The sequence below is a fragment of the Labeo rohita genome, chromosome 22 (assembly GCF_022985175.1).
Source record: "Labeo rohita strain BAU-BD-2019 chromosome 22, IGBB_LRoh.1.0, whole genome shotgun sequence".
Taxonomy (NCBI): domain Eukaryota; kingdom Metazoa; phylum Chordata; class Actinopteri; order Cypriniformes; family Cyprinidae; genus Labeo; species Labeo rohita.
In genome coordinates this window covers 59,406,763-59,423,635 of record NC_066890.1, presented here as the reverse complement: position 1 = coordinate 59,423,635, position 16,873 = coordinate 59,406,763, and the positions used below count along the sequence as shown (strand labels likewise).

The 16,873-nt window shown below is 33.5% G+C and overlaps 2 protein-coding genes and 1 pseudogene across 2 annotated transcripts; all 3 read left to right on the top strand.

Annotated features, from left to right (window-relative positions):
* Positions 1-1,587: 1,587 nt before the first annotated feature.
* On the top strand, positions 1,588-4,696 carry LOC127154093 (major histocompatibility complex class I-related gene protein-like). Its single transcript, XM_051095495.1, has 5 exons — positions 1,588-1,799; positions 1,901-2,179; positions 2,396-2,686; positions 3,427-3,512; positions 4,195-4,696. Exons 1-5 carry the CDS (start codon positions 1,682-1,684, stop codon positions 4,261-4,263), a joined length of 843 nt encoding a protein of 280 aa, XP_050951452.1. The 5' UTR covers positions 1,588-1,681; the 3' UTR covers positions 4,264-4,696.
* Positions 4,697-5,956: 1,260 nt separating this feature from the next.
* LOC127153442 (major histocompatibility complex class I-related gene protein-like) lies at positions 5,957-13,882 on the top strand (annotated as a pseudogene).
* An 869-nt stretch (positions 13,883-14,751) lies between these two features.
* LOC127153440 (major histocompatibility complex class I-related gene protein-like) lies at positions 14,752-16,873 on the top strand. The gene is made up of 4 exons (XM_051094494.1): positions 14,752-14,814; positions 15,601-15,867; positions 15,946-16,221; positions 16,527-16,873. The coding sequence occupies exons 1-4, from the start codon at positions 14,772-14,774 to the stop codon at positions 16,871-16,873; spliced, it is 933 nt and encodes a 310-aa protein (XP_050950451.1). The 5' UTR covers positions 14,752-14,771.

Below are 16,873 nucleotides of genomic sequence, written 5' to 3'. Positions count from 1 at the left end.
ACATTATATTCCTCAGCAACGAGGTGGTAAAACCGCTGTTTTTGAATAAATTCGTTGTTTGTAGAGAGAGACGCGCAGGCGCACAGCATTCAGGCAGGTACACTGATACATACACAGCTGTCATCTCTCTCTTTCTCTCTCTCTCGCCTTCTCTGTCTCGGTCGATCGATATTTTTTTTAAATAAATGCTATAATTCATTCAAATAAATGTGATCTTACCACACTATTAATTTGAAGTGGGCAGAATGCTAGAGCTGTATGTCATAACTTATGAAAATAACCGTCTTTTTTACCCAAATAACAAATATTGCGCTGCAAAGAGCACTACTATTTTTAACTTTTTAAATTACCATGGAATAAGCGGGATAATCAACGGCTTGCCGTGCATTAAACGATTTTAAATGCACGATGTGGAGGCTAAGAACGCCCGACGCAAAGCGGAGGGACAACCGTTGACTATCCCTTGATTATCCCTTAACCGTTGATTATCCCTTACGTATCTCAAATTTCCTTAATGTCTTGTACCTTTGAGGGTGTTAAACACTTGTGTCACGTAGATGGGAACTTGAATGCATGGAAATGTTATGCAGATGAGGTTATGCATAGTAAAACTAGTAAGACCTGGTGTTGTAAGAGATTTAGGGGAGCAAACGGGGGTCTCACTTATGAACGTTGCTTACGCACAAAATAAGCATAGAAATATGCGTACACAATTTTTGACGCACATATCGTGATTTACGAAAAATCTAATTGCCATAAATATGTACGCACCGTATGGACTTTCTAGACCATGCGTACGAGCTCTTTTTCTTGGAGTCAGAAAAATAATGATATAAACAACGATTTTAAACTCTGTTTTATTTCGATATACACGTATCAGTGTCAGTGACGCGCCGAGTCAGACAGTACACTGCAATAAATGTAATATGTTCACCTTATCAGCAAAACTGCATACATTTAATTTAATTTTAATTGTTTAAAACAAGTGAAATACTATTTGGCCAGTGGAAAAGAATCAGCTCTAGAGATCAACTCTATTTAAAACTATTTATCTGAGAACTATTTTAAACAGTTTTTTTTTTTTTAATGGATATATTTATATATTAATTCTAAAACATAAGAATACTAGATTATTTTTTAGCAATACAAATTAATGTGTATGGTGCAAATGGCAAAGAAGAGACGGGATGGAGAAGTACGTACGTGCAAGCTTCCCCTGACAGGGATTTATAAAGAGATTTTTGCACAGGTTCTGGCGTACGCATGGTTTTATAAATTTGAAAAATTAAGTGCGTACGCAAAATCTAGCTTTTGTGGTACATACACCTTTAGGATGAAAACTATGGAGAGTTTTATAAATGAGACCTCAGAACTGGTTTCACAGTCAGAAAATGTGCTTGAATGAGTAAAAGAAGTAGAACAACAACAAGAAAATAAAAAGCTTCCCAAAAGAACATGAATATTAATTATTATTTTTATTATTAAATATTTAATCATGTTTGAGAGCTTTGTCATCTTGTTGTTTGTCTAGAGTTGCACACCTTCATTACTACGTATACTGAAAGAAATGGAGAAACAATTGCAGGAATCCCAGAGTTTTCTGCTGTTACTACATTGGATGGACAACAGATTGATTATTATGACAGTGAGATCAAGAAGTTGATTCCCCCGACAGGTTTGGATGAAGGAGTTTGCATCTGGAGACAAATGGAAAGAATATACTGAGATCAGAGAACGAGTACAGCAGATCAACAAAATCAACATTAATTTTGTAATGCAGCTATTCAATCACTCACATGGTGCGTTACAACACTTTAAAACTTTAAAACTACAGTTTTAAATGTGAAAGATTGCTATACAATGAAAAAACATCTTATGGTTCTCACCTTTTCTTGTTCAGGTGTTCATACGTATCAGAGGATGTATGGATGTGATTGGGATGATAAGACTGGACACTCAAATTATTTTGATGAGCATGCTTATGATGGAGAGGATTTTATCTCACTAGATGTGGAGAACAGCAGATACAGCACAGCTGTACATCAGGGATTGATCACAGTGGCCAGGTGGAACAATGACAGCGCACAGCTTACCTATCTAAAACAATACTATAGAAATGGTTGCGTTGGCTGGGTGATATATTTCTTGCATTTAAAAAAAGTGGATTTAGAGAAAAGAGGTACCTTGTTTTTAAGAGCTTTCCTTTAAGTAGATTAAGTAGATCTTTTCTAAAGAGTCATTAATGTCTTTCTTTTCTCATGCTTTGCTTCATTAAAACACAAAAACTTAGCACAATTTAATAAGTTAATCATATAGATAAATGTTAATAAACTTCTGTAAGTATTAAATATATTTCTTGCATTTGTCTCTCTTTTTTTTTTCTTTTTTTTTTAAGCTCCTGAAGTATCTCTTTTACAGAAGAGTCCCTTTTCTCCAGTGGTGTGTCATGCCACAGGTTTTTACCCATCAGGAGTGACTATTACCTGGTTAAGAAATGGACAGGAGCACCATGAGGATGTGGATCTTGGAAATCTACTGCCAAATGAGGATGGGACCTTCCAGAAGACACTTAGCCTCTATGTAATTAAAAACAAGTGGAAGAAGGACCAGTATGTTTGTGTGGTGAAGCACAAGGGAAAGACCATCCAGAAGATTCTGACTGAGGACGAGGTCAAGAGTAACGACAGTAGGTTGTTAATAGTGTGGTATAGTGTTTATGATTGTTGTTGTTTTTTATACTATCAAGTTTATATCCTATCCTTACCACATTTGACTAATAGGTCATTTGATCTCAGATGTCAGTATCTACAGTATCTTCATTTGTGTTTTAAAGGTGAATGGAAGAAGTCTTATGGGTTTGGAATGACATGAGGGTGAGTAAATGATGATAGAATATTCCATTTTGGCTGAACTAAACTTTCAAGATTACACTGGGCAAACATATCAAATAGATATTTGAAATCAAAATTAAATATTAACAAAGGATAGTTCACCTGAAAATGATCATTCTGTCATCATTTACTTACCCTCATGTCATTCCAAACCCGTGCGACTCTCTTCTGCAGAACATAAAAGACAAAATATAGCAAAATATCTAGCATAATCCTCTTTCAAACAATGAAAGTTATGAAATGAGTCCATATGACTTGTGGGCCATATTTCAAGTATTCCAACATCTTTTGATAGCTTTGTTTGTTTGTTTATTTCAATTTAAGTTATTCACTGCAGTGCACCATTGATCATTTTTGTTTAGTTTACATTTTTTAAATTAAATATTTATACTTTTTTTTTGATTTCAGCTTTATTTCCAATTAGTAGATTCATTTTGCTAATGACAACCCTGGACATTAATAACTTAGTTGCTGTTTCTATGTATTGTGTTTTTTTTAAATGCATATATTAAGTGTTTTTATTTTTATTTTGAAGGACCTACAAAAACATACTTCACAATACCTGTGAATGTATTCATAGTCATCCTCATAGTCCTGCTTATTGGTACTTGTATTAAAAAAGTAAGTATATGTTTACATGTCTATTTTTCTGTTCTTATTTCTCATTCAATTGGTTTCATCAGCTATAGGATGATGGTAATGTCCTCAGCAATTACGCAAGTATTTGGATTTACACACGTCAGTGTGTTTGATAGTAATTCCAATAACGTGGAATTAAATAGAGCCAATGATTCACTAAAGTAGAAAATCACTATTATTTTTTGAATTACTGTGCATTATGCACAGCCACATCTTCAACAGCCATCACTTCAGTTACATTTACATGTGCTAGTGTAAACTGACTTCAAAACATCTTCAAATGTCAAGAAATTAATCCAGCCTTCAGTGACTGCATGTACATGGACCATAATAGTCCACTCTTATTCAGACTAGTCTACATTAGAGTCTCATCTAACTAATCTATTTCACTTGGAATAAAGGGCCAAATCTGATTTCATATGGATTCCAGGATGCATTTCAAAAATACAGATTTAGTATTTGCTTCTTGCTTTGTTATATAAACACATGTATTGATTTGATGCAACTGACAACAATTTGCAGGATTTACTGTTTTTATAATTCCAGTGCATAACTGCAAAAATCTGAGATTTGGAATTGGCCACATGCTGTTTCAGTGGTCATACAAATCATATAATTAAAAAAAAATCCTCATTTAATTAATTTTTATGACATTTCTTGGCAGAAAAAAAGTTTGTATCAGCGAGTTTCATCCTTTGACGATGACGAGAGTTACTCCGACAAAAGTCTTTGAAGAGTTTGCTCCAGTCATCTGCACTTTCCCAAGATTACAGTCCAATCAGGTATCTCCAGGATGTGGGAGATCAGATAATTTCGAGCATGCATGTGTGACTAAAACAATTCTTGTTGAACACGTTCCACGAGTATGGATGCCATGGACCTGTTTTCCCAAACAAGATGATCACATGACCAAACAAACACAAAAAAAGAACATGTGTGGTGTTAAGTCTATAAAAGCACAATGCAGACACATCAATGTAAAAGTGCAAATGCAAATCAGCTAAAGGGATCATCAAGATACTAATTATTAAACTTATGTTAATATCAGGTTTAATGGGCACATTAAATGCAGTACAGTTTGTGATCTTGTCTTTCACCACTCACATTTCTATATACATAATTATATATTTAAAGAATTTGTAAATATACAGTTCACTGAATAATAATAGTTTGACAGCAAGTGTTTGGAAGTTTCAAATAAAAAAACAAACTGAAACATTTAACAGATGCAGTTCTCTTTTATTTTCTTTATTTACTTCAATAAAACTTGAACATATGAAAATGAAAACCTGAAAATAGGAGATATATATATATGTGTATGTATGTATGTGTGTGTGTGTGTACACACACGCAAACAGAAACTTACAGCAAAAAAAAACCAACAACAACAAAAAAAACAGATTGGGCAGGAGAAAGAAAGTGTGCTTTTCATAGGTAATAAAAAGTAATAGTATGGGAATTAGCTATATTTATTTGCTTAGTCAGTGTGTATTTGGTTTTTGGCTCTGCTGTTTTCCAAACTAGATTTATCCAGTGTTATTTTACATTTGATTACTGCATTTAGTTTCTGCAGTACTTCAGTAACTGAATATTACTGTTAGATCTACCTGTTAGTACAATGTCTAAAATGGGTTATAAAATAAAGTGTTAACAGAAATGATCAAATGTCTGTCTGGGTACTGAATGAAGCAATGTCAAACATTATTATTGCCTATAAGCATGCATATTAAAACTTTATCTGGAGCAACAGTTTCCCTCAGTAAACACTTCTTCCTGTCGACATGCTAAATACTGCAGTGTGTTTTCAGTGTTCTCTGACGACTGCACTTATTTCATAGTCAAATGCATGAATTTGCATCTATAATGAAGTTCATAATTTCTGTACATTTTGTTTACTCAGGTGAGATTCATTTCATAACATCATTTAAAGGTTGAACTCTCCATCAGCTAACCAAGTAAATTAGTTTTCAACTAATATATATATATTTATTATTAATTCTGTTTTATTCCAGTTTCATTTTAACTAACAGAAATGTTTTTAATAGTTTGTTATCGATGATATCCCTGGTTGAACTGACAGACATTTTTAATCTGATTATTATTCTTATTATTTTCTCAAATATAAAACGATTTATTATTTTGTATCTTTTTTTAAATTCTTTAGCTTCTATACGAATAACTAAAGCTATGAACATTTTCATGTAGGCTAAATTGACCCGTTAACAGTGATCCCCTTCAACTTGCTTCAACTTAAACCTGTTTCAAGGCTTTGCTGACAGAATTCATCATTTAAATGAGTTTACAAAACGAATCTCAATCTGAGTCAACACCTGAATCGAAAGGAAAACGGTGGGTAACTTGGGTAAAAGGCTCCGCCCTAAATATCCATATTAGGACTGTTTATCCAGAGCGGAAGTGACGTGTGCAGCACCTGAGAAACAAAGAGTTGTGTGGCAAATTCATAGATTTTCATCTGCAATGAACTTTTTCATTTTCTTCATCTACGTACCTTTTGTTTACTCTGGTGAGATTGGTTTCGTGATGTCATTTAAATAGTGAATAGGGCTTATGCGCAACAGATTTAGCTGTTCTGCTAAACAAGTCTCGTTGCTTCCAGTTCACGCGTTTTGCATATGCCTTGTTAAATATGACGCTGTTTTATTCAAGATGCCTTCAAAGTAGACAATAAAGATGATCATAACCAATGTCCATCACATATGTGAATTGATATATTAAATTTGTGTATATATAGTTTATATAAAAACCGAATACAACGATAAAAACAGCTAGCTATTTTAAAGTAATTACCTTAAAAGTCCTTCGATATCGCTATTATTTAATACGGTTAGTAACTTTGATGAGACCTGTTTCCCGGATTTGGTCAGGTGACGCAGCAAAGCTTTTAGCTACTTCCGTGTATTGAACAGACATGGCAAAATCACGAGATGTTTTTAATCTGATATGTAATTTTTTTCTCTCTTTTTTAAGTAGCCAGGCTAGCAGAATTAGGTGACAGATTTAGTGCTTGTGGGCTGAAAAAGCAGGGTTTTGTTTTGTTGACGCTGCACTGAAATCGTTTCCATGTTTTCCAGTGATTTGTATTTGACTCATGAGGCCAGGCCAGTTTAAAACACTGAGAATGGCTCATTTTAATGTGCATTTTAATGTAAATGTAAAGAATACACTTGCTGTGCCACTGTTCTGTGAAAGATAATTATGTGTATGAGTGTTGATTTTAAAATATAGCTGACATGAAACACGACAAATGTGACCCTAGACCACAAAACCAGTCTTAAGTCGCTGGGGTATATTTGTAGCAATAGCCAAAAATACACTGTATGGGTCAAAATTATAGATTTTTCTTTTATGCCAAAAATAATTAGGAAATTAATTAAAGATCATGTTTCATGAAGATATTTTGTAAAATTCCTACTGTTAATATATCAAAACTTAATTTTTGATTAGTAATATGCATTAGTAAGAACTTCATTTGGACAACATTAAAGGTGATTTTCTCAATATTTTGATTTTTTTGCACCTTCAGATTCCATATATTAAAATAGTCGTATCTCGGCCAAATATTATCCTATCCTAACAAACAATACGTCAATTGAAAGCTTGTTTATTCAGCTTTCAGATGATCTATTGGTGGATCTGGTGTGAGTGACAGGTTGCCACGTCCTTGTCATCAGAGAAGTGATGTCGGTGCAAGGAGTCATTTTGATTCACGATTATGAGAAACGTTAATATAAAAAAAAATCATTTGTAATAAATACAATATTTAATAAAATATTATTGAATTTAAATTTAATGGTAACTTTTTTTTTTTTTTTTTTTTTTTTTTTTTTTTTTTAGCGACACACACCTTCATAACTACATACGCTGGACTAAATGGACAAACGGTTGCAGGAATCCCAGAGTTTTCTGCTGTAACTACACTGGATGGACGACAGATTGATTATTATGACAGTGAGTTAAAGAAGCTGATTCCCAAACAGGACTGGATGACAGATTATGCATCCACAGACATGTGGAAAGAAGACACTGCGATTCGACAATATGTGCAGCAGATCTACAAAACCAATATTCTTCATCTAATGGAGCGATTCAATCAGTCACATGGTGAGTTAAAATACTTTATAAGTACATTTGTAAATGTGAAAGATTACAATAGAAAGAGCAGATCTTACGATTCTTAATTTTCTTGCAGATGTCTATACATATCAGAGGATGTATGGATGTGACTGGGATGATGAGACTGGAGACTCGCATGGGTTTGATCAGCACGGTTATGATGGAGAGGATTTCATCACACTGGACATTAAGGAGCTCATGTACATCACAGCTCTACCAGAGGCATTGATAACAACGGCCAGGTGGAACACTGACAGAGCACAGCTTGACTCTCTAAAAGAATACTATGAACATGAGTGCGTTAACTGGCTGAAAGAGTTCATGAACTTTAGGAAAGAGAATTTAGGAAGAAGAGGTACCTTGATTTTGAGAAGTTCACTTTGTTCAACCAGTGAATCATTTTACTATTGTTACAGGATTAGTTGACTTCCAGAAGAAAAATGTATGTCTTTTCATGTTCTTTTTTTTTTCTTCATTTGTAAAGAAATTGTTTTTTTGAGGAAAACATGTCAGTAATGTTCTCCATAAAACAGACTTCTATGGTGCCTGTGAGTTTGAACTTCCTAAATTCAGCTTCAATGGGCTCTAAACGAACCTAGTCGAGGAAGAATGGTCTCATTTAGCACAACAATGTCATATTTCTTAAATAAATTAATATTTATACACTTTTTGACCACAAAAGTGTATAATTTCTTGCTCTGTGATGCATACTCCGTGCACTCCATTTCAAGACAGTTAGGGTATGTTGAAAAACTTCCATCTCATTTTCTCCTGTAACTTCAAAATCATCCTACGTCACTGTTTTACCCCCCCCACCTCCCTTTTTTTTTTTTTTTTTTTGTAAAGGGCATTGGGCCCTTTTTTTGTATGTTCACTTTGTAAACACTGGGTCAGTACTTCTGCAATGATGTAGGGCGATTTTGACATTGGAGGAGAAAATGAGATGGGAGTTTTTCAACATACCCTAACTGTATTGACCTGGAATTCACAGAGTTCACACAGAGCTACTCAAGATGATCATTTGAGGTTAAAAAGTATAGAAATTGCAAATTTCTTTTAGAAAATAACCGATTGTTTTGCTAGATAAGCCCGTTTTTCTTAGAGCCATTTGAAACTGCATTTTGTAAGTTCAAACTTGATAGAAGGCCACTATGTAGAAAATTCCTGAAATGTTTTCCTCAAAAAACACACTTTCTTCACCTTCATGACTGAAGAAAGAAAGACATGAACATCTTGGATGACAAGGGGGTGAGTACATTATCTGTACATTGTTCTGGAAGTGAACTAATCCTTTAATATCTTGTTCTTTTCTCATGCATTGCTTCATTAAAACATAAAAACTTAGCACATGGAACATAATAATATGGATAAAGATTAAGGATTTTCCTCACATGTATCTCAATCTTTTTTGTTTTAGCTCCTGAAGTGTCTCTGTTACAGAAGGACGCCTCCTCTCCAGTGTCGTGTCATGCCACAAGTTTTTACCCATCAGTAGTGACTATTACCTGGTTAAGAAATGGACAGGAGCACTAGGAGGATGTGGATCTTGAAGAGACACTACCAAATGAGGATGGGTCCTACCAGAAGACTGTTACCCTCAGTATTCCTCCTGATGAGTGGAAGAACCAGTATGATTGTGTGGTGGAGCACGAGGAAAAGACTATCCGGATCATTCTGACTGATGATGAGATCAAGAGTAACCGTAAGTTGTTAATAGTGGGCATGGTTGTTTTTTAATACTTGCTATAAAGTTTATCCTATCCTTACCATATTTGGCTAATAGGTCTTTTGATCTTAAAAGAGAAGTCCACTTCCAAATCAAAGATTCACATATAATGTACTCACCCCCTTGTCATTCAAGATGATTATGTCTTTCATGAGAAAAATATGTGAGCATATAATGGACTGATATGGTGCCCTGATTTTGAACTTCCAAAAGTGGCTTTAAACGATCCCAAATGCGGTTGTAAACAATCCCAGCTGAGAAAGAAGGGTCTTATCTAGCAAAATAATAAGTTTTGTTTTTTATTTTATTTTAATAAAAATAATACAATTTATATACTTTTTAATGTCAAACGCTCGTCTTGTCTTACTCTGCCTGGACTGTTTTTGTTCTGGTTCATGACAGTTACAGTTTGTCAAAAAACTCACATCTCATGTTCTTCCTCAACTTCAAAATCGTCCTACATCACTATTTTACCTTTTTTTTTTTAATTTTTTTTTTAAGGTTTGACAAAAAGGTTAAACTTTGCAAAGACTGGGTCAGCACTTCTGCAGTGATGTAGGATGATTCTGAAATGATTTTTGAAGAAAATACAAATGGAGTTTTTCCACATACCCTAACTGTCTTGAGTCAGAATACACAGAGTTCAGGGAGAGCAAGACAAGCGTTTGAGGTTGAGAAGTATTTACATTGTAATTTTTTTTATGAAAATAACCGATTGATTCGCTAGATGACACACTTCTTCATCAGCTGGGATCGTTTGAAGCCGCATTTACTCCATTCCAAACTGCATGTTGGAAGTTCAAAATCGGGGCACCATATCAGTCCATTATGTGGAGAAAAATCCTGAAATGTTTTCCTCAAAAAACATAATTTCTTTCCGACTGAAGAAAGAAAGACATGAACATCTTGGATGACAAGGGGGTGAGTACATTATATGTAAATCTTTGTTTTGGAAGTGGACTCCTCCTCTAATGAAGGGATAGAAATCTTTATCTGTATTCAATTATATCATCTTTATTTGTGATTCAAAGGTGAATGAACACATGAGGGTGAGTAAATGATGACAGAATGTTTGATTTTGGCTGAACCAACCCTTCAAGATCACACTGGGCAAATCTGTCAAATATTAACGATAGATAGTTCACCTGAAAATGGTCAGTCTGTCATCATTTACTCACCTTCACCCTTCTTGTGCCATTTACTGTTTCCATCATTAAGTATTTTTTTCATTATTATTTGTTTATTTAAATTTTTACAATTTTTTTTTTTTTTAATGTGTGTGTATATATTTAGGACCTCCAGAAGAAATATTCTTCGCAGTACTTGTGGCTACGATAGTCTTTTTCATAATCCCAATTATTATTTGTGCAGTCTTTGTTTGGAAAGTAAGTATGTGTTTACATCTCTTTATTCTGCTTTTATTTCTCATTCAAGTATCTTAATCAGCTGTAGGATGAAGGGAATGTCCTCAGCAATTACACAAGCATTCAGATGTTTTGAAATACATACATACATTTTAATGTGTTAGTTAATAAATCCAGTAATATAGAATTAAATAGAGCGAATGCTTCACTAATTAGAAAATGACTATTTTTTTAATTACTGTACTGTACATACACACAGCCTTATCTTCAATAGCCATCACTTCAGTTAAATTTACATGTGCTGGTGTAAACTCCAAAACATTTTCAGTTGTCAAAAAAATCAATCCAGTTTTCAGTGATTGCGTTTACATGGATTACAGTAGTCAAATTATTCAAAGTAGTCTAAAACAATTCATCTGGACATTAAGACTCATGTAACAATTTTATTTGGAATAAATGGGCCAAATCTGCTTCAAACTGTTTTCTGTAACTATAAAAAGTATGCATTTCAAAAATACTGATTTAATTTATATACACACACACACATTGATTTGATGCAACTGACAAAAGTAAAAAAAAAAAAAAAAAAAAAGTTGTTAATTTCCACAGCTGCAAAAACAGTTAAAACCAAATGTTTGTCTTCAAGCAACATTAGAAAAAGAGATTTACAGAATTTGCTGTTTTTTCAATTCTAGTTTTGTAATTGCAAAAATATTCCAAAATATTTGGAATTAGTCACGTGCCTCATTCATATTTTTACATTACTTTGCAGAAAAAAGACGTTTTCAGCAAGTTTCAGGAACTGAAACATCTGGGACATGATGGGACAACGTCACAGGAGGACTGAAGGGTCATATGCAGGTGAATGCAAATTGCTTATTAACAAAAAGGAAACTTGGGCAGTGAGCCGTTCTTCGGCCGTACTTGGCGGGCACAGCTGGATAGGAACTCAGTTGAAAACATACTCCGAATAGCTTTTACTGTGATTGGTAGTGATTAATTCAACTACTGTTTGTTTGGATAGTGTTATTTTCATTATTCCGACTCTGTATCTGTGTTTGAGAGCTTGTCTTTGTGATTGTGTGTTTCATTTTTGCTTTTCTCCAGAGTTTTCCGCTGTAAATTCACCAGATGAGCAGCGGATTTATGGATGGAGTTTGCATCTGAAGACACATGTAAAGAAGTTACTGTGGCCAGAGAACAAATACAGCAGATTTAATCAGACAAATGGTGAGTTAAAATACTTTATACTACATTATCAAACACCAAAGGATGATTCTTTAAAAAAAAAAAAGAGATGTTGTATTTTTTTTTTTTTTTTTTTTTTTTTTTTTTTTTTTAAAGCTCCTGAAGTGTCTCTGTTACAGAAGAGTCCGTCCTTTACAGTGTCACGTCATGCCACAGGTTTTTACCCATCAGGAGTGACTTATTACCTGGTTAAAAAATGGACAGGATTACCATGAGGCGGTATACGCTGGAAAGATACTGCCAAATGAGGATGGGACCTTCCAGAAGACTAGAATCCTCAATGTTTCTCCAGATGACTGGAAGAAGGGCAAGTGTGTTTGTGTGGTGAAGCACTAGGGAAAGGCCATTTGAGAGGGAAGGAAGTCGACTTATTACAGTATGTAAAAAACAAAAACAAAAAAAAACCTTGTTTAATGTTTCTCTCTCAATCACTACAAAGATTCTCATTTGAAGCTCCTAAAAAAAAGAAAACACTAAATGTCAAGAAAGTAGTTGATGGCTTATTTTACTGTTTCTGCAAAACATTGTGTATTTTTATTCATGTGTTTCTATTTTTTAGGACCTACCGTTTTGTTGGGATCAAGTGCAGCAGCTTTGTTTCGGCTTGCTTGCATATTACACAAAAGGCATCATATGGTAAGTGTATGTTTACCCATCTTTCTCCGATATGATCTCTTTTTCTCATTCATCAGTTTTCATCAGCCACAGTGACATTAGCATTCAAAAGTTTGGATTGACACAGACGTTTTGATGTTTTCGACATGACCAAGCTAGAATTAAATATTCTTTACTAATTTTACAAATCATTATTATGGAAATGTAAAATGATTAAATGATATTCAAGTCGACATGAAATCTATTTTATAAATGCATGTTGTTGTTATTATTGTAAATGAGCTATGCATTATTTATTTATTTATTTATTTTTCCAAATTGACCTTAAAGTCATAATTGGAACTTTTGGTGAAATGACTGACCTTTCCTTTTCATCCAATCAACAACCGGAATCTCTCTAAATATCAATAAAATAGACATATTGTTAATAATTTGTCTCTCCATGATCATACTATCAAGATGATTATTCAACTGCATTAGATGCATTTCAGAAATTCTGTATTTTATATTTAAATTCTATATTTATAAAAACAAGCCAAATATTTAAGCAGCATTTTAATGAGATTATTTGCAGAATTTGCTGTTTTGACACAATATGCTGGACTTGAATTGGTCACATGCTGCTTTAGTGGTCATACAAAACAGTGTAATTAATAATGTGTTGTTTATTCTTTATGACATTCATTTTCAGAAACTACAGTTTGACAAAGAATTTCAACCCATAGCACAGACTAACAGCGATGGACAATCATTTGCACAGTGCCCAGATTTCAATCCAACTGTCCAATCTTTAAGTCCTACAAAAGTTCTCATAACATCTGTTATCCATTATTGATTATGATTAGAAATTATTAGTAATAAGTATTACTCTGTGTGTGTGTCTGTGAACTTGTCATTCACCTCTTGCATGTGTAAATATTGTAAAAGAAAAGGTTCTGTAAATGCATAATATATTTTCAAGATATGTTTACTGATTAGTAATTTTTCTAAGAGCTAGCTTTCTGAACTTTCATTGTTAAAATGCAACATTAAAAAATAGAACAACTTAAAATGTTATCTGATCTAATGAAAATGTATTCGAGACTAATATAAATTGTCAATAAAATAACATTTCAAATAAAATAATTTTGTTATTTAAGAATTAAAAAAATAATTTAGGATGAACATACTACAACCAAGGCCACAACACACAGATATAGCATAGTTCAATTCAATGTGAACAAATATTCACATTCAGACGTTCAGAAAAACAGAGATGGACGCAACACTCTCCAACCTCCACACACAGCTTTTGTTATGCTAGCATGTGTGAAAATGTTTAAACCGTGTGTGTTGCAACTAACCCAGTTTTAGTTTGTTCCCCCCACACACCATAAGCGACATTTCATACATTTTTATAAAAAAGTCTCTCCCCTCAGAAAAACAAACTCTTCTGTCAGTCAGACGCAGATGAAGTAAACCATGTTTGAGAAAAAATGCTGTTGTCCTAATTCAGTAACTGCTATGAGATGTTGCCGGACAGATAAAGCGCAAAGACCACATAAAAACAATGTTATGTTACATTAGATTTTTTATTTATTTTTTTATTTTTTTTAGTACTTGATCCAGTTTCTACAGTTTCTCTGTACCTGAATACTGTATTACTGCTAGATCTGTCTGTTAGTAAGTTGTCTAAAGTGGCCTATTAAAATAAAGTGTTAACAGAAATTGTTTGTTGTTTTGTAGAACATGAAAGTTATATATGATATGAGAACAGAAGGGCCTGTAGATAGGAAGTTTGTGTTATTTAATAAACATATAATTATATTTTCAGAATGACAATTTTTTTTTCTCAAACATAGTCAAACACCCCCAGGGAGCAATGGGCAATTACTGTAGTTACTCTGTTCTGAACATCAAATGAATTCTAACAAGTTGGTTGAATAAAAATATTTGGATTTTATATTTAAAAAAAAAAATCCTACTAAATGAAGCAACATCAACTTGTGAGTGAAACGTTACTCTCTAAACATGCGTATTAATACTGTTTATCTGGAGCAACAGTTTCCCTCAATAACCGCTTCTTCCTGTCGATGTGCTGAAGACTACAGTGTTTTCAGTGCTCTTTGATGACTACACTTATTTGAGAGTCAAATGCATCATTTTTCATCCATAATGAAGTTCATTTTCTTCATCTGCTTACCTTTTGTTCACTCAGGTAAGATTAATCTTATAACATCATTTAAAGGTTGAATTATCCTTTAGCTTATTAGTTTTCTGATATTTATATACTTGTTCTAAATTTTGTTTTACTTAAATTTGAATTAACAGAGATGTTTTTAATAGTTGTAGTTATCGATAATATCCCTGTTTGATATTTATCAGATTTTTATATTTATATATTTTTTTCAAATATAAAACTATTTTTAATATTCATTTATTCCTTTCCCTTTTTTACTTTTTACCTTTTTTTGGTCTAGTTCTATATTAATAACTAAAGTTGTGAAGATGTTAATGTAAATTAACCTGTTAGCTATCACCCCTCTTTTTTAAACTTAGGTCCGTAGATTCATAAACACTTTAAAAATACAGACATAAGACTCATCTTTTTAACAAAAGCACACTGCAGATTGTAAGCACATCAAAAAAATGAAAGTATGAAAATATTCTAGAAGATAATTGAAAAGCAAATGAACTAAACATTTGTATTTTATACAAAATATGCTTTACAAAACAATGTGGACTCTAAAATGCTATAAAATTAAAGCCGTGTGTCTAGCCAAGTCATGTTTCAAATTTGAAGTTGATTCAAACCTGGAAAAAGTTTAATAGTACAGTTGTAATTGTAATTCAGTATTTTCACAGGATGAATTTTGAGTTTAAACCTTATGATGAAACTGCAAAAGCACTGATTGGAAATTAAAACAAATAACTGAATGACTCAAACAGTAATTTGATGAAACTGTATTTGTTTGAGAGCTTTACGTCGTCTTGTTTTTTTCAGAGTCGCACACCTTCTTCACATTATACATTGAAATAAATGGACAGACGATTGCAGGAATCCCAGAGATTTCCTCTCTATCTGTATTGGATGAACGACAGATTGATTATTATGATGGTGAGACAAAGAAGCTGATTCCCAGACAAGACTGGATGAAGGAGTTTACATCTGGAGACAGATTTGAAGAATACATTGAGTTTAGAGAACGAGCACAGCAGATCAACAAAATCAGCATTCATCTTCTAATGCAGCGATTCAATCAGTCACACGGTGAGTTAAAATAATTTATACTACATCAAGAATGACCTTATACAATAAAATTAAAAGTGAGCTCTCTCTCTTCTTCAGGTGTTCATACGTATCAGAGGATGTGTGGATGTGATTGTGATGACAAGACTGGAGACTCAAATGGGTTTGATGAGCACGATTATGATGGAGAGGATTTTATCTCGCTAGACATGAAGGAGCTCAGATACATCTCACCTGTACCTCAGGGAATAACAGTGCAGAAGTGGAATTATGACAGAAAACAACTTGATTTACTCAAACAATACTACACATATGAGTGCATTTACTGGTTAAAGAAGTTCTTGACATTAAGGAAAGTGGATTTAGAGAGAAAAGGTAGTTTGTCTTCAAGAAATTTACTTTGTTCAACAAAAGAGTATTTTTTTATTATAACGAGTCATTGGTCTTTGTCTTTTTTTCCCTAATGGATTGCCTCATTAACCCTTTGGTGCTCTTCAGTCAATTTTGACTGAAACATGTTTTAAAATGAAAAAATAGTAGCTCATTAAAAAAATTACTCCCAAATGAGGAGCACCGAATGGTTAAAACAAAATGTAGCTGCATTTATGTGTGAGTTGACTTCATGCATACATCTGAAGTAGTAAATATTTTCCTCACATTTCTCTCAATCTTTGTTTTAGCTCCTGAAGTGTCTCTGTTACAGAAGGATCCCTCCTCCTCTGTAGTGTCGTGTCATGCCACCAGTTTTTACCCATCAGCAGTGACTATCACCTGGTTAAGAAATGGACAGGAGAACCATGAGGATGTGGATCTTGGAGAGACACTACCAAATGTGGACGGGACTTTCCAGAAGACTGTTACGCTCAATGTTCCTCCAGACAACTGGAAGAAGGACCAGTATGTTTGTCTGGTGGAGCACGAGGGAAAGAGCATCCAGACGACTCTGACTAAGAAGAATATTAAGAGTAACTATGGTAAGTTGTTAATAGTGCGGTATAGTGTAGAAGTTGTTGTTCTTCTATCATAA